This window comes from Hylobates moloch, unplaced genomic scaffold, assembly GCF_009828535.3.
Source record: "Hylobates moloch isolate HMO894 unplaced genomic scaffold, HMol_V3 SCAFFOLD_12, whole genome shotgun sequence".
NCBI lineage: Eukaryota > Metazoa > Chordata > Mammalia > Primates > Hylobatidae > Hylobates > Hylobates moloch.
The window spans coordinates 66,574,478-66,592,898 of NW_026652287.1; the positions used below are offsets into that span (position 1 = coordinate 66,574,478).

At 38.4% G+C, this 18,421-nt stretch overlaps 1 protein-coding gene across 7 annotated transcripts in view; it reads right to left on the minus strand.

Annotated features, from left to right (window-relative positions):
• Nucleotides 1-18,421, minus strand: part of GRIP1 (glutamate receptor interacting protein 1) — a 715,306-nt gene that overhangs the window by 187,306 nt on the left and 509,579 nt on the right. For all 7 annotated transcript variants that reach the window (XM_058426061.1, XM_058426059.1, XM_058426058.1 and 4 more), the window contains exons 3-4: nt 8,248-8,383; nt 5,550-5,695 (exon numbers count right to left, since the gene is read on the minus strand). In XM_058426061.1, the coding sequence (XP_058282044.1) occupies nt 5,550-5,695; nt 8,248-8,383 (282 nt within the window). The remainder of the gene's footprint in view (nt 1-5,549; nt 5,696-8,247; nt 8,384-18,421) is intronic.

Sequence of the window (18,421 nt, forward strand, 5' to 3'; positions counted from 1 at the left end):
TCAAATCAGTTTTCTTCTATCAGATTACACACACACACACACACACACACGCACACTCACTCTCTCTTTTCCGGTTCTTTCTGAACTCTGTGGTTAGCTGAGACTCAAACTGCTGTGATCCTGAGAGAGCTACCAGTCTTGGCCTTGGGGCGCTTGTCTTTTAGCAGTCAGTTCTCCTTATGGACCTTCAGGTGTGGATGGCCTGTTTCTGCTCTAGCTGTCCAAGCTAAGTGAAAGGGGAACTTATTAATTCCTTCAACCACTCTGAACTCAAGTACCCTATTACTTTCTTCAAACATAGTAGAAAGAGACAGAGATTATTCTTGGAGAATAGACCCCTTTTGATTTCCATCACAACAATTCACACTTTTGTGTTTAAAAATATTTTCCCCCTTTTCCATCAGCTTTATTGTATGACAAAGAAAAAGATGGTACTGCGTAATCACCAAGTCACGATAGGTTTTAACTCCTAAACATTTCTGATACCCATCTCCTTTAACTCTACTAATGCTATTTTTATTTAGTATATCACTCGTCTTTTGGAAAATCGTAACAGTCTTTGGGCTTGTAGCCTCTGGTCTTTTCTCTATTTGGCCTCCTACGATGATAAATCTAAACACTCAGATCTTATGATGCTGTTCCCCTTCAAGGGCTCCTCACGGCCCACTGGATGCCAAGCTCCAACAATATGGCTTATAAGGCCCTCATTTGGTCCTCATGTGCCTCATCTATCTCCAAGCCCCCTGTTTCTTTGTCCCTCTTTCTCCGTCTTTCTCCCTCTTTCTCTCTTCCCTTTGTCCCTCTCTCCCTTCCTCCCTCCCTCCCTCCCTTCCTTCCTTCTGTCTGTTCTTTCTTCTCTCTCTTTCACTCTTTTTGAGATGGAGTCTTGCTCTGTTGCCCAGGCTGGAGTGCAGTGGCACAATCTCGGCTCACCACAACCTCTGCCTCCCAGGTTCAAGTGATTCTCCTGCCTCAGCCTCCCAAATAGCTGGGATTACTGGCGCCCACCACCATGCCTGGCTAATTTTTGTGTTTTTAGTAGATACAGGGTTTCACCATGTTGGCCAGGCTGGTCTCGAGCTCCTGAACTCAAGTGATCCATCTGCCTTGGCCTCCCAAAGTGCTGGGATTACAGGCGTCAGCCACCACACCCAGCCCCCTCTCTGTCTTTCCCTATCTGTTTGTAGTGTAACTGTGGGCTGGGCTGTCATCTTCCCTTCGCGATGCACCCTTTGTCTGAAATATTCCTCTTCCCACCTGGCTAGCATGACCTCCTTTAAGTCTTCCTAGAAACTCCCAGCTCTGAATCACCCATAACACTGGAAAAATCTTCACTATTGGCCTTTGCCTAAAAGATATACTCAGAGTTTCTTTTAGGAAGCGGTTGTTTTATTGATATTCATATCCCCAGAGGAATACAGATGTATAATCAAAGAGCATTACCTCTAGATAACTGGTTTCTCTTATGTCTTTGGCAATGGTTTGAGAGAGTAATTTCAAAGCAAACTGACTCATTTAAAGTTAAAAAAAACAGTACTTTCAGTATAATAATGTAATAATGGTAATAATGGCTAATATTATTAGTTACTTAAAAAGTGTTTGATAATGGTCTCAATAATGATTATGTGATTATACCGTTTAATCATTACAAAAATCCTGCAACTACTATAGCTATTTTATAGATTAGAAACTGAAGGCTCAGAGAATTTAAATAACATGCCCAAGGTCACAAAGACAGAAATGAGCAAAGCTGGCCAGGTGCGGTGGCTCACGCTTGTAATCCCAGCACTTTGGGAGGCCGAGGTGGGCGGATCATGAGGTCAGGAGATCGAGACCACGGTGAAACCCCGTCTCTACTAAAAATACAAAAAAATTAGCCGGGCGTGGTGGCGGGCGCCTGTAGTCCCAGCTACTCGGAGAGGCTGAGGCAGGAGAATGGCGTGAACCTGGGAGGCGGAGCTTGCAGTGAGCCGGGATCGCGCCACTGCACTCCAGCCTGGGCGACAGAGCGAGACTCCGTCTCAAAAAAAAAAAAAAAAAAAAAAAGAAATGAGCAAAGCTGCCATTTAACTACTGACACAGTCTAAGCCTTTACACTCTATTTTATTGCCTAGTCTTGCTGAAAATGAAAAAATGTTGTAGCAAGGTTTGTGAACATAGTATTAAATTGATTTTGTTACAAAATGACTACTAAATCTTTGGTGTTAGATTTTATGTGAAGAATACGAACTTGTGACTGATTATGCACATGCTTCCTGAGTACTCTAATCTGGTCCCCAAGCTTCAAACACCATCTATATTCCCATTACTCTCAAATGTATATTTACAGTACAGATCTTTCTCTCAAACTCCAAATCATATCTTCAGGTCTTGACATTTCCTCTTGCATGTCAAATAGGCACCTCAAATGTAGTATTTCAAGCCATGAACTGCTGATCTTTCCCTCACAAATCAGCTCTACCCACATTCTTATCCATTCCTGTTAATGGATACTCTGTCCTTCCAGCTGCTCATGCTCAAAACCTTGGGGTTAACTTTGACTCTTCTTTTTCTGCACAACTCACATCAAATCCATTAGGCAATCCTGTAGGCTCTCCCTTCAGAACAGATCCGGAATCTGACTGCTTTTCACTGTCTCCACCGCCATCTCTCACATGGATCACTGTAACTGCCCTCCAGCTCATCTCCCGGCTTCTACCCTGGTCTCTTACAGTCTATTGTCAACACAGCAGCCAGAGAGCCTCTGAAAACAAATCACATCATGTCACTCCTCTGCCCCAAGCCATATAGTGACTTCCTGTATCATTCAGAGAAAAACTTAAGGTCCTCCCAATGGCCTACAGGGATACCCCATCCCCTTACATTTCTGACCCCATTTCCTAATTCTCTTACTGCTCATTCTGCTATAGCCACACTGTCCTCCTTAATGTTTCTATAACAACCATAAGTATATTCCTGCCTTTTGGTCTTAGCAACGACTGTTCATTCTTCCTGGAACTCTCTCCCCCCAGAAATCCATACAACCAGCTCCCTCACCTCCTTCACAAGTCATTGACTAATCTCACATTTTCAATGATGCTGTCCTAACCACCCTATTTGCAATTGCATTCCCACCCTGATCCCAGCGCTCTCAATCCCTCTCCTTGTACTGCTTTTTCGCATAGCATTCATAGTATTCATTCTATATAATTTACTTATTTATTACGGTTTTATTTTATTATCTGTCTTCTGCTACAATATAAACTCTACTCATATCCCCGAACCTCCTAGTACATAGTGGTGGCTGGAACATAGTAAATGCTCAATAAGTCATTGCTGAACAAATGAATTCTACCAACTCTTCATAATCAACCTGAGTTCTCATTAGTATGGAAGAGCAAAAAGCTATCTCAGGGTAGCAGCCATGTTCATAGCTAATAATAGGAGGGGTGGTGCTAGAACAGCATAAACTCAGGGCACAGTCATATATCAGTATACCTCACAATCAATATGCATATGGACTTTGGAGTCAGGCAGCCTGGATTCAGATACTGAATCCAGGCTTTGTAAAATGAGAAAAAAAAAATGCCTATCTTGTAGTGTTGATTGCCTTTTATTGAAAACTTTGATAGTGCCAGGCACTATTCTAAATGTTTTCCAAATACTAACTTAGTTAATCCTCATAACAAATCTATGAGTAGGAACTAATAATATTGCCATTTTACAGATGTGGAAACTAAGACACAGAAAGTGTAAGTAACTTTCTCAAAGGCACGTAGTTAGTAAAATGTGGAGTTGGGATTTGAACCTGTCTATTTGATACTAAAGTTCATCTCTGCTATGCTGACACTCCTTGTGGAAAGGATTAAATAATTCAATGCACGTCAAGTTCTTTGTAATGCCAGACATTTGGTACGATTAAAAATCTGTTGGCTACTGCTGTTATAATTACTATTATTACTACTTGACAATATGCGTTCTGAAGCTATGTTCATGCTTCAGAAATGGATATATCATATATATAAATATATATATGTATACCTACTATGTACCCACAGAAATTAAAAATTAAAAAAGAATGTATCCATAAACAACCAATATAAAACATACTAAATATGCTTTTCCTAAACCTAGTCACTAAGTACAAAACCTGGATGGTACTTACTGCACAGAACTTAAAAACATGTTGAATTAAAATGGCTTAAGTGGCAAACAGAACATGGGACCTTCATAATTTCATTGTTAGTGATGCCTTTTTTAATTCTTCCTGAGTAGGTTGTAAGTTTTCCAATTCAAATAATTTTTAAATAAGAAGAAAGTTGGCTTTGCCATTCCTGTAATGAGATATTGATGGCAAAGGGAAAAAATCAAGAAGCTGATTTTGCTTTGGAAAAACTGTGGTGCCGCTGTTCTTCCTCTGGGTTATGATTATAGCAATTCCTCCTTATCTGCAGTTTTATTTTCTGTGGTTTCAGTTACCTCCAATTAACTGCAGTCTGAAAATATTAAGTAGACAATTCCAGAAATAAACCATTCCTAAGTTTTAAATGGTGTGCTGTTACGAGTAGTGTGATGATAATATCACATTGTCTGCTCTATCCATCTGGATGTCTGGCACATTCACGCTGTTTACACTACGTGCCTTAGTCACTTTGCAGCCGTCTTTGGTATCAGATTGGCTGTTGTGTTCTTGCTGTACTTTTTTTTTTTTTAAACAGGGTTTTGCTCTGTCACCTAGGCTGGAATGCAAGGACGTGATCATAGCTCACTGCAGCCTCGACCTTCTGGGCTCAAGAAATCCTTCTGCCTCAGCATCCCAAGTAGCTGGGACTACAGGCATATGCTACCATGCCCGACTAATCTTTTTTTGGTAGAAACATGGTCTCATTTTGTTGCCCAGGCTGGTCTTCAACTCCTGGCTTCAAGTGATCCTCCCGCCTCAGCTTTCCAAAGTGCTGGGATTACAGGCATATGCCACCGTGCCTAGCCCTTGCAGTACTTGTGTTCAAGGAACCCTTATTTTACTTAATAATGGCTGAAAGCACAAGAGTAGTGAGATTGGCATATTGATATAATTATTCCATTTTATTAATGTTGTGTGTGTTTGTTTTTTGAGACAGGGCCTTGCTATGTCCCCCAGGCTGGATGGCAGTGGCACGATCATGTCTCACTGCAGCCTCAACATCTTGGGCTCAAGCAACCCTCCCACTTTAACCTCCTGAGTAACTGGGACTACAGGTGTGCACCACCATGCCCGGCTAATTTTTCTATTTTTTGTAGAGGTGGGGCTTTGCCATGTTGCCCAGCCTGCTCTCGAACCACCGGGCTCAAGCAATCCTCCTGCCTCAGCCTCCCAAAGTGCTAGGATTATAGATGTGAGCCACTGCGCCCAGCCAGTTATTGTTGTTAATGTCTTACTGTGCCTAATTTATCAATTAAACTTTATCACAAGTATGTATGTATAGAAAAAAACCTGATATATATAGGGTTTGGTATTATGAGCAGTTTTAGGCATCCACTGGGGGTCTTGGAATGTATCCCCTATGGATACGGGGGGATACTGTACTTACAGACCGGCGGAAGCTCATACTCTACTTCAAGAACCACTCTTTCTCCCACATTCTTCAGCAAGCTGATGATCTCGTCATGGCGGAATTTGGCCAGGTTGATTCCATTCACTGCTTTGATGTAGTCACCCACATCCAGCTGGTCACTTCTGCAAAATAGACAATGTTGTTTCAGCAGACCCACCCTCTCCATAGGCCAGTCTGACTATATTTCCACTTTCCCTTCATGGTAAGCATGCAAGTGTAGAAGCAAGCCTAGAAGGCTGACAGCAGAAGTCCCTGCCTCCTAGGAGACGGTGGGCCCTTAAGGGTAAGAGTACAGCTGAAGTCAGATGAGAGCCAGGGATCCCTTTTACTCATGCAGCCTGTGATACCTTGGAAGTCCTGCTCTGATTCTGCCACTATCTCTGATTTTTTTCCTTTTTGCCTGTTTTATTTTTAAAAGCACCATAAAACAAAATCAAGAGAAGCTTTTTTTTTTTTTTTTTTTTCTTTGCCCTAAACCAGTTGGTTCTCTGGGATGGGATCCAGATCCTAGACACAACACATGTCTTTTTATTCTCAGTCCCTCTCGTTTTTGCTGCCTCCCTTTTGTACATTTCACCTCTTTCAATAACTTCACTGGGAGTTTGTCCAGGACTAAGGAAAGGGTCAGCTTATTTTGCTATTTATTGCTTACAGCAGGATTGATACGAAGAGTATTGGTGAAGGAGAAATCACAATGCAAATATTGGGTTTCAGTAATATTCTTGTCTCTCTATACCACCATAACAGAATATTGGCTGCTCTTGGAGTTTAGTCAAACTCCAATTCTAAACCAAGAGCAAGACCAATAATAAGAGTTAAAATTCATGTCACTGATAAGGACCTTTAATAACATTTTCTCCCAAAATAGAAATAGCTAATGCATTTATTTTATATATAAATCCAGCTCCAATCATTCCTCCTTCAAAGAGCCTCCTAATCTGCTCCAGTCTGCAGTACATGCATGGCCCTTACCTCACTTTACTGACACTTATGTCAACTTAATCACCTAATGCTCTGTAATAACTTCTGTGCTGTTGCTTTTTGCTACCATACAATGCCATTTTTGCTCCTAAATGTTTCATGTTTTTTATGCCTTATCTCCACTAATAGATTGTGAGCCCCTTTAGGACAAGGATCTCATCTTTAATTATTCCGATTTACTACCTTCAAAATGGTAGTGCCTTAAACAGTGACTATTTGGTGATTTTTAATTCTCAATATAACTGGCACAGTAATACTTTTAATTACAGAATTAATACAACTGAAAATGCTACCCCTCTCCTCCATTCACACTTGCCTTAAGGGAGAGATATAAAGAAGCTCTGGAGACTTATGAACCCCTAGCATCATGAACTGGCCATGATTGTTATAAAATAAAGGAGGTTGTGGGTGTGGAAAGATGCTTCTTAAAAGCCTAAAGAAAGCAGATTGAGGTGCTTGTGTCCATACCAGCCTCCCTTACAAACAATAACTTCTGATCATGGAGCAATCCACTGGATTAAGTTTATAAATTGTACAAACAGGTTGATCATTAAAAGTGATCACAGAAATCACCACTTCAGATGACATTTTGTGGGGCAAGAACTCTAAGATTTAACTTGGAATTATGTGGATATGAATATTGGTGGCCAGAATTTAAGGTACTTTGGCCTCACTTTTATTTTTTATTTTTACTTATTTATTTATTTATTTGAGACGGAGTTTCACTGCTGTTGTCCAGGCTGGAGTGCAATGGCACAGTCTTAGTTCATTACAATCTCCGCCTCCTGGGTTCAAGTAATTCTCCTGCCTCAGCCTCCCAAGTAGCTGGGATTACAGGCATGTGCCACCACACCTGGCTTTTTTTTGTTGTTGTTAGTAGAGATGGGTTTTGCCATGTTGGTCAAGCTGGTCTCGAACTCCTGACCTCAGGTGATCCACCTGCCTTGGCCTCCCAAAGTGCTGGGATTACAGGCATAAGCCACTGCCCGGCCTGGCCTCACTTTTAATGAAACCTGATCTTCTGTCTCCTTTTTCTGAGGCAGATTTAGAATGTATCTCAAGGAAGCCCACCCCTGCCCAGTATCCAGGACATTCTGCCTTTGGCAATAACAAGTGGAATTTGCAGTTCATGGAAAGAAAGACAGGTGAGACCTCCTCCTCTAAGCCTTCTGTCCTTTCAGAACCAACTCTTGAAAATCTCACAGGTAGAAAAGGAGAGATGATGTGGGATAAACAAATTTTTCACTGAAAACTCAGAGTTGAGTCTCTCACTCTTTCTAGGGTAGCCATGTCCCTCTCTGGCACCTTCTGCCATTCACACTATATGGGTCATCTGTTTCACATTTAGATGATTGGAGTGTCTCCTTCCCACTGCAGCTTGTCTGCTGTTCAGTGGCACATTTGCAGACTAGATCCACATAGGCTTTTTGAAATTAAAGTCTTATGAGGGCCTGGCAGCTCCTGAGATGACACAAGAACCTCTCTGGTGACTGCGGCCTAGGCTAGAACAGACACGCGGGCAGACCTGGGGAGCAGCTTCTGAAATGTGCCCCACTGTGCTTCTGCTGGCCTGTGCTGCCTGGCAGATGGCAGCTGTCATTTATTTATTAGTGGCCACTTTTGATGGAGCTTTAATTTTTGAATTAATTACACCCTGTGTTCCTTTCAGTAGATTTCCCCAAGAGGCAGTTACCTAGCAGCAATTCCTCCTTGCCGCAGATTAGATACTCTTGGCTTGCCATCCTTATCAATTCCTCCCGATACCGTCAGACCCAGGGTAGTGCCTTCCTTCTTCATCAACTCGACGACCGTGGAGCCCTTAAATTCCTCTGTTAAAAAGAAAAGCATTTGCCTTATTAAAATGAGAGTAGAATCACCAATGTCATTCTGTGTATGGTTAACTGACTCCTCCCCAGAAGTTCTTTGCACTTTTTCTTTTATGAGAAAAGATATTTATGGCCTCCTTCCATTGTAATTTACAGAATATTTCATAAAGATGTGCATGCAGATAATGCTGAGGCAGACATTCTATTAGAGGTTATGAAAATGGGCACTGGTGGGGTATTCACTCCAGGTTGACAATAAATAGTCCAAATTGTCTTATGTACAAATAATATTCACCCTTTGTTTTCTGCCATTCTCAGGTGACATTCTCTGGTTTCTCTCCTTGTAACTCCAACAGGAACAATTAAAAGTTGTAAAGTAAGGAATCAGAACAGAATTTTAGATGATAATACAAACATATATAGCACAGTGGTAGACCCAAGTTCATGGTATGTTTCAGGTTAGGAAGCCAACTGGAAGGAGAAGAGTGCTTTCTACAGGTTCTAGAAAAATATTATTGACTTTACTTTCTTTGTCTTTCAAAAACAAAGTATGATGGCTTATGTAACAACTCATATCATTCTTGCAGAATATGTCACAGTATGGCAAGGCAGGATTGATGCTCAGAATTTCCAGGTAACTGCCATAAATCTTTTATTCTCTACTTACGAAATTTTAAAATTTCACAGATCTTATGGGGATAATGTCTATATAGCAAGATAGAACTCAACTCTTTTGATTTTAGTCAGAGCAGTAAGAAAACTGTAAGAATATCCTTCCCTTCAAAAATAAAAATGACTAGAGTCAATATTTACCTTCCAGAGGCTAATTAGGATAAATGCTGTTTTAAAATTCTCTGTGATGTTATTCCCCTATCTGTAAATATATTTTCTTGGTAGGGACAGGGAAATTGTCCAATTTTCCAACTTCTCCTAAATTAAGTTACACATTTCAGGGGTAATGAACTTCTAGAACATCAAAGACGCGTATTAAAATGCAAACACAAACTCGCTCTTTCAAAGTGAAATTTAAAAAAAAAAGATTATTTGCACACCTTAACCCTTTCCCTAATTACACAGTTATTTATAATGTTGAAAATATCTATAAATGTGTATCATAAAGGTTTTTAAATTGCTGCTGCTAGTACATTATCCCACTAGCCAATGAAAAAATGAAATTACATTAGGTAAGGAAACAGTATCTCATCTGATCTAGTGAGGAGAACAGAGTACTTGGGGGAAGAAGGCTGGGGACGGCAGGCTACTTATTTCCTCAGCAGCCTAGAGAATGTCCTTCAAGGCAGGGCTTTCGAGTTTGCCAGCTCCTGTGACTTTAACATCCCAGCATACCATCACTGGAATCCTGCCTTTTCATGGCAGTCTCATAACACTGTATACATAAGTCATTATTGTCTTTTAAAGTAGAAGCCAAGGAGGAGTCTGAGCGTGTATGATGTCAGCTTCATCTACTACATTTTGTATGACAGACCAAATAAAAATTGAAATTCAAGAATGAAAATTCTTGTCAAGTGCATGAAAGTACAGGATCTTTTACAGCATTTACCAGAAACATCTGTAACAAAATTCTATCACTGTGTGCACTTCCCTTGTGCTACTTAAAACAAAGCAACCCCCAGAAATCTCATGAAAACATACATAGGTTCAACTGATATTGAAGACACCACCTTAATAAACAATCCCTCTAAACCCTTGTTGGCAGAAGGCTAGGTATAAATTTTTTTAAAATAAAGTTAATAATTAAAGTAACCAAAATGACATAGATGATGACCGTTCATATTAAAGAGATATAATGTGCCCAACAATTTTGCCAACAAAAAGATTCTTTGCATCTTCTTTAAATATGCAGAGTGGTCCTATATATTTAGACATTTGATTATAGAACTTTACATGTAGAGTTGGAAGCATAGTTTTTTTTTAAGTGCCTATCTTAAAGGTCTATCCAATTTTCATGAAGAAGCAACTCTAAAATACTAACACCAGGCATGTGAGAAGTAAGTTTCTATTCATAAAAATTTTCTTTCTACTCCAAGTTTTCAAGGACATGCTTCCTGCATAAAATAGGATGCACGAGTACAGCCTTATGGGAGGTAGACAATGTCATTTTCTCCAGAAGGAACCCGGGTGCTTCCTGGGCTTCTGGCTGAATCTGAAAATCTAGAAAAGCTCAATTATTTTAGTTTAATTTCATCATTATTAAAATATAAATTCAACGATCTGGCTACTTTTTCAACTGATACTAGTCAATTACCCTATCATTTAAAAACATTTCAAATATTTTCCTAAGAGCTAATTTTAATAATGTGAAATTGAGAAAATATTCCTGCACCAGTTAATTGAGTAATTTGTGCATTCATTGATTCAAGCACGTATTGAATGCCTACTCTGAGCCAGACGATAAAACCCAAAGATAGAAAAAGCAAAGGCCATTATCCCCAAGATGGGCCACAGCCTAGTCAAAGAGGCAACGTCACAGACCACTGTGCCATACAGCGTGAGTTGTAGGGAAGCAGTCACAGAGAAGATGGTCCAGGCAACAATGTAAAGTGAAGGACTGTGATTCCAAATGCACCATCTATTTTTTTTTAATTTTATTATTATTATACTTTAAGTCTTAGGGTACATGTGCACAACGTGCAGGTTTGTTACATATGTATACATGTGCCATGTTGGTGTGCTGCACCCATTAACTCGTCATTTAGCATTAGGTATATCTCCTAATGCTATCCCTCCCCCTTCCCCCACCCCACGACAGTCCCTGGTGTGTGATGTTCCCCTTCCTGTGTCCATGTGTTCTCATTGTTCAATTCCCACCTATGAGTGAGAACATGCGGCCAAATGCGCCATCTATTTTACAATTTTGTCGTCTATCCAATCTGCTGTGCTTATCGACCAGGGTTAGCTGAGCAGAGCAGAGCAAAGAAGGAATATAAATTAGGCAAAACTCAGGAGTAAAGATAGAACATTCTTGCAAGAAAATTTGCTGAATCGCAAGAATGATAACTGCCAATAAGTATCTCTGGTCCCAGAAGAAATGACTAAATCTTTTATGGATGTTTCTGTAGGGGGTGGGAGAGAAGAAGTGGTCTGGAGAAAAAGGAATCTGCTTTTGGAGTTTGCTTTTGGCTCACCTGAAGTCTCCACTTGGCTAGTTAATCATTTAATACCCTTTTTGGTGTTTAATGTCTGCATAGTGATCTAATGAAGACAGAAGAAATGAAGACAGATGCATTCATTTGCATGAGTTCACTTATATATCAAGGCTTACTGAACAAACACTGCGGTAAAACAGTGGAACTTGGGCAAGTCAATATGTACTGATGATTTCTTTCTTTTGTGATTTAAATTGCAAATATCACTCCCTCAATTAAGAGGACCTCGTAGCGAGCACTGTAATCTCTTTCAATTAGCAAGCAGCACAGGCAACAGATGATGTCTAACTAGTGAGGAAGGAAATGGTTCTGAATTTAACTTTTTCCTTAATCACCATATTTAATTATCTTAGAAAATAAATGGTATAGGTTTACATCTCTACCATTACTTACTCAACATAACTGAACAGAATCCCACTGATGAAATGAAATTTAGTTGTTTTCTGTTTTTCTTTGTGTTTGTAAGTCAATATTTTTAATTACTGAAGTCCAGAAATTTTTAAGAAAAGTAACAGTGATGCTTGGCAAACACAAGAGAATTATGAAAAGTTCTTACAAACAAATAAGGATATTTAAAAACATAGATGGTTATACAATTAATATGCAGAAAACTATATCCTTTATATAGACAAACAACAGCCAGTAAAAGGTTATTATAGAAGAGAAGACCCCATTTACAATAGCCAAAAGGTAAAATCCCTGGAAAAAACTTAACAAAACTGTGCAAGATCTACATGAAGGCAACTTTAAAGTGCTTCCGAGGAATATAAGATTAGAATAAATGAAAAGGCATCCCATTCATTCACTCAATAAGAACTGAGCACTTACTATGTGCCAGACAGTGTTTGAGGCATTGGAGATACAACACTGAACAAAATGGATACTATTCCTGCCATCTAAGAACTAATATTCCAGTGGATAGCATAAGTCAACATAAAAAAGCATTGATTTGCTTTAATCAATTGTATATCTATATAGTAGCAATGAACATATGTACATTAAAATTAATAATGAAATATCATATGTAATTGTTCAAAAAATGAAATTCTTAGGTGTACAAGTAACAAAACATACAGTACTTACATTGTGAAAACTAAAAAATGCCAATGAAAGAAATTAAAGAAGGCCTAAATAATTGGAGAGACAAACATGTGCATGGACTGGGAGACTCAGCATAACAAAGACGTTAATTCTTTCCAAATTGATATATAGGTTTAATGCAAACCTTATCAAAATCCCAGCAAAATATTTTGTAACTACAGACAAGATTATTCTAAAATTTATATGAAAGGGAAAGGAACAATTTTTAAAAAGAAGTGGGAGTATTTAGTCCAGTCAATTTCAAAACTTACATAGTTAGAGTAATAAAGACTGTGTGGTAGGCCAGGTGCAGTGGCTCATGCCTATAATCCCAGTACTTTGAGAGGCTGAGAGGGGAGAATCATTTGAGACCAGGTGTTCAAGAGCAGGAATACAGTGAGATCTCATCGCTGCATAAAATTTTTTTAAAAAAAAATAGCTGGGCATGGTAGTGTGCACCTGTAGTCCCAGCTACTCAGGAGGCTGAGGCGGTAGGATCACTTGAGCATGGGAGGTCAAGGCTGCAGTAAGCCATGATCATGCCATTGCACTCCAGCCTGGGTGATAGAGTGAGACCCTGTATCAAAGAACATAAGCAAAACCACTGTGGTATTGGTAGAGGGATAGACATATAGATCACTGGAACAAAACAGAGGACCCAGGAATAGACTCGCACAAATATGACATACTGGTTTTTGACAAGATGCAGATGCAATTCAATAGAGGAAAGGTAGCCTATTCAACAAACGATGCTGGAGTAATTTGACATCCACAGGCAAAATAAATAAATAGATCCCACGACTTGCCCAGAGTTTCACACCTTGTATAAAATTTAACTCAAAATAAATCACAGTCAAAAATGTAAACCATAATATTATAGAAACTGTATGAAATATTTAGAAACTGTAGGAAAACAGGATAAAAATTTTAAGATCTAGGTTTAGTGAAGGGTTTCTAGACTTGACATAAGAATGATCCATAAAAGGAAAAAAAATCAGCAAATTGGACTTCATCAAAATTAAAAACGAATGCTCTCTGCAAGACCTGCTTAAGATGAAAAGAACATCTACAGACCAGGAAAAAATATCTGCAAACTCCATATCCAACAAAAGACAAGAGACTAGCATTTCAAATATATAAGCAACTTTCAAAACTCAACAGTAAAAAAGCAAATAATCTAATTAGAAAGTGGGAAAAAGACATGAAATATTTTATTGAAGAGGATATACAGATGGCAGGTAAGTACACACGAAAAAATGCTCAACATCTTCCATTAGGGAAATGGCTCAAATTACTTAAAAATTAAAACTACAATTGATATCATTACACACTTATCAGAAAGGCTAAAATAAAAATTAGTGACAACACCAAACCCTGATGAGGATGCAGAGAAATTAGATCACTCTGATGCTACTGATGGGAATGTAAAATAGGACAACTACTCTGGAAAACAGTTTAGCAGTTTATTAGAAAACTAAGTATGCAACCACCCTATGAGCCAGAAATCATACTCTTGGGTATTAATCCTAGAGAAATGAATGCTTTCATTCACACCAAAACCTGTAAATGAATAATTATCACAGCTTTATTCATAATAGCAGGAAACAGAAACAACCAAGATGTCCTGCAACAGGTAAATTGCTAAACAAATGTGGTTTGTCTGTACCATGGAATACTTCTCAGCAATCAAAAGGGTCAAACTAGTGCTACAAGTAACGACCCAGATCAATTACCAGAGAATTATGCTAAGGGTAAAAAGTCAACCCCAAAGATTTCACATTGTATGATTCCATTTATTTAACATTCTTGAAATGACAAAATTATAGCACTAGAGGATGGGTTAGGGGTTGCCAGGGGTAAGGGCAGGAGGGAAGTGGATGCAGCTATAAAAGAGTAAATGATTGATCCTTGTGGTGATGGATATGTTCTGTATCTTGACTCCATCCATGTCAATATCCTGGTTGTGATATTACATTATAGTTCTGTAGATATTTCTATTGGGGAAAACAAGGTAAAGGATATAAGGAATCTCTATATTATTTTCTACAACTGCATATGAATCTACAATTATCTCAAAATTAGAAGTTTAATTTTTTAAAAAATGTCCCATCAGTGGGTATATGATTCAATTGGTCTGGGGTACGCCCAGGCATCAGTATTTGAAAAGTTCCTCCAGGGGATTCTAACATGCAGCTAGAACTGAGGAAAACTGCAAACTGAACTACAGGATATACTCTCCTCAGACCTCATGTAATCTCCTACCATTTGTTATTTCTCTGCCTTTAACACCTCCCCTTCATCCATGTCCCTAGCGGAGGATGTCTTCAAGGCAGCTCTGGGATGACTCCTCTGAGGAACCATTGAGAACACCGTTTGCCCACATGGATTAGGGGCCCTCCCAGGCTGTGCCACGATCACCCTTTGTTTACTTGTCAGAGCCTGTACCACCTTTGCTAAATCATCACATATGTCTTTCTATCCTCTTTCAGCAACTCTTGTGACAATTGTCCACGTTGTAATTTCCTGTTCATATAGCTCCTGAATTTTAGGGACTTGCCAAAATTTATTGGTAACTCCCTTTTTCTGTGTAAGCCTATTTTATTTTTTTAAATAAGCAATAAGACAAGAATTTCCACACACAAGAGTGTCACAGAACAAAACAAGATTATTATGCTAGACTTTCATCCTGTGCAAAATAGTTTACAAAACAATGAGATGGTTGGATATGGGTTCTGAATGCCTTATGCCCAAGATACTTTTCTTTTTTGTTTTATTTTGTTTTGTTTTGTATGTTCAAGCAGATCCAGACTGACCAATTTTGAAGGACAGACACTGAGGGCTTTACCAGCCTCCTCACCCGGGCCCCTGCTTTCGGGTGTCTGTTCTTTGTACAATCTCTTTCAAAGGAGATGTGATTGGTGATATGACATACCTCATTCAGAGAGGCTTCATCAGCAGGGTCTCTGTTCTTTCACAGCAATGTTAAACAACAAGCTAGCATACCTTGGAAACATAATTTCTCACAGAATCTTTGCAAGTATACATGTTCTATTTTTGCAATAATATAAAATATATCCTGTGCCAAAAAAATCCTATTGGCATTTTTAATGATATTAAGTTTATATTTTAGAATAATCTTGTCTATAGTTGCAAAATATTTTGCTGAGATTTTGATAGGATTTATATTTAGCCTGTATGTCAGTTTGGAAAGAATTAAAACCTTTATGCATATGGTTTGACTCTCCAATTATTTAGACTTTTAATTTCTTTCATCAGCATTTTCTAATTTTCAGCATGTAAGTACTATATGTTTTGTACTAAGAATTTGTTTTGGAACAACTATAAATTATAAATTGTTCCTAAGAATTTCATTTTTTGGAACAATTATAAATATTTTTAAATTTTTTTAATAGGGAGGAGTCTCACTATGTTATTCAGGCTGATCTCAAACTCCTGGGCTCAAGGAATTCTCCTGACTTGGCCCCCTAAGGTGCTGGGATTACAGGCGTGAGCCATCATGCCTGGCCTAAATTATATTTTATTATTAATTTTAATGTACATATGTTCATTGCTAGTATATAGTTATACAATTGATTATAGTATATTTAGCTTGTATCCTGTGGCCTTACTGAACTTATTAGTTCTGGAAGTTTTGTAGGGTTTTTTGTAAATTCCTTAGAGTTTTCTGTATAGACAATTGTCATCTGCAAATAGGGACAATTTTACTTCTTCATTTCTAATCTATACATATTTATTACCCTTTCTTGCCTCAAGCACTGGCTGAACTTCCAGCACTATGTTAATTTAGAGTGGTGAGAGTGGACAGCCTTAGCTTGTTAAGGTCTTAGAGGAAAATCATTCAGTCTTTCATCACTAAGTACTATGTTAGCTGTAGGTTTCCTTTATAGATACCTTTTACCAAGTTGAGAAAGTTCCTCCCTATTCTCACTTTTCTGAAAGTTTTAATAATGAATAGGTTTGAATTTTGTCAACTTATTTTACATTGACTGACATGATCATGTGATTTTTTTCTTCCTCAGCTTGATAATATGGTAGCTTACACTGATTGATTTTCTAATATTGAACCAATCTTACATCTCTGAAATACATCCCATTTGGTCATAGTATATGACTTTAAAAATATATTGCTGAATTCTACTTACTAATATTTTATTAATAATTTTTTTCATCTACATTCATGAGTGATACTAGTCTGTTGTGTTCTTTTTTGTATTGTCTTTGGTTTGGTATCAGGATAATAATACTAGCTTCATATAATCAGTTGGAAAATACATTTCTTCCTCTTCTGTTTTCTGGAAGAGGTTGTTCAGAACTTTTCTTAATTCCCTTTAAGCATTTGGAAGAATTTTCTAGTGAAGCCATCTGGGTCTAGAGATTTTGGTTCTGGAAGTTTTAAAATTACAAATTCAATTTCATTAATAGTTATAGGGCTATTCAAAATTTCTATTTTGTGTTGGGTGAGTTGATGCAGTTTGTGTTTTTCAAGGAATTGGTCCATGTCAGTGAGATTAGAATGTTTGCAGGTGGGGAACTAGGCATATTTTTTAAAGCTCCTTAGGGGATTCTAACATGTAGCTAAGATTGAGAGACAGACTTAGGGTTTGGTGTATGAGGAGAGATTGGTAGAAGAGACTGGGACACCAATAGACATTACACCATGAAGGATCCTAAGAAAGTGCTCAGATTTGAGTTTTAGAAAAGGTTAACCTTTTAGAAAAGGTTAGCAATGGTTTTGGTAATGGTAGTAGAAAGTGCTGAGGAGAAAGACCTTTGGTCAAGGAGAACCATTAGAAGGCCACTGCTGTCATATAATGTATGGATTAACTTAGGCTTGTTGTGTCAACAAATCAAAAAATGAATAATGACTTAAATACAACAGGAGTTTATTCCGCTCACATACAAGTTTATGGTGGATGTTCCTGATCATTAGTCAGCTCCCTCTCACACAGAGATTTAGGGAGCTATGCTCTTTTCCATTTTGTGACTTTGTCATCCCTTAATGCTCTGGTTCCCAAACTGTGCACTGAGGCACATGAATCCATGGTGAATTCACAGGACCACCACTGGATGTTTTAAATTTTCAAAGAAAACACAGCCACATTTGATATCTGCTGGACACAACATCACCTGCTAGCTGGAGGTAGTTTGGTTAAACATTAGCTCACACTACAGTGCTTTTGTTTATGTCACAGCTTTCCAAAGCTAAGTTTTTTTTCCAGTTACTGTGATAAAAAGCAAGTCCCATGTGAAAACCAGTGTGAAACAGGAATTGAGATTATCAATGTTAATTTGATTTAAGGATTTGAGAAGTTGTACAATGTTCAACAGGCACACGCATACCATTCATTATTAACTACTTGTGGTTACTTAAGAGTGAAATGAACATGTGTTGTTCTTTTAGTTTATATATATCTTTTCTCAAATGGCTAATAAGTTATTAGGATAAAATATGAACTGTGTTGTTTGGACCTAACTACTTAGTAAATTGAACTAGTGGTATTTCATTTGGCCTGGAGGTGCTGTAAAAAATTCTGAGACACTAAAGGCTCTGTGGACTGAGAAAGTTTAGAAACTTCTGCCCTAGGACTTTATCTTGTTTTCATTCAGCTGGTGGAAGGGGAAAGACAGCTCTCTTAAAAGCCATTACTGGCCTGCTTATGTTCACATCCCAAAGGCAAGAACTTATTCCATCCATGTACACACGTAAATTCAAAGGAGGCTGAGAACTAGAATCTAAATAGAGACCTATGCAATGGGGGTAGGGTGGATATGG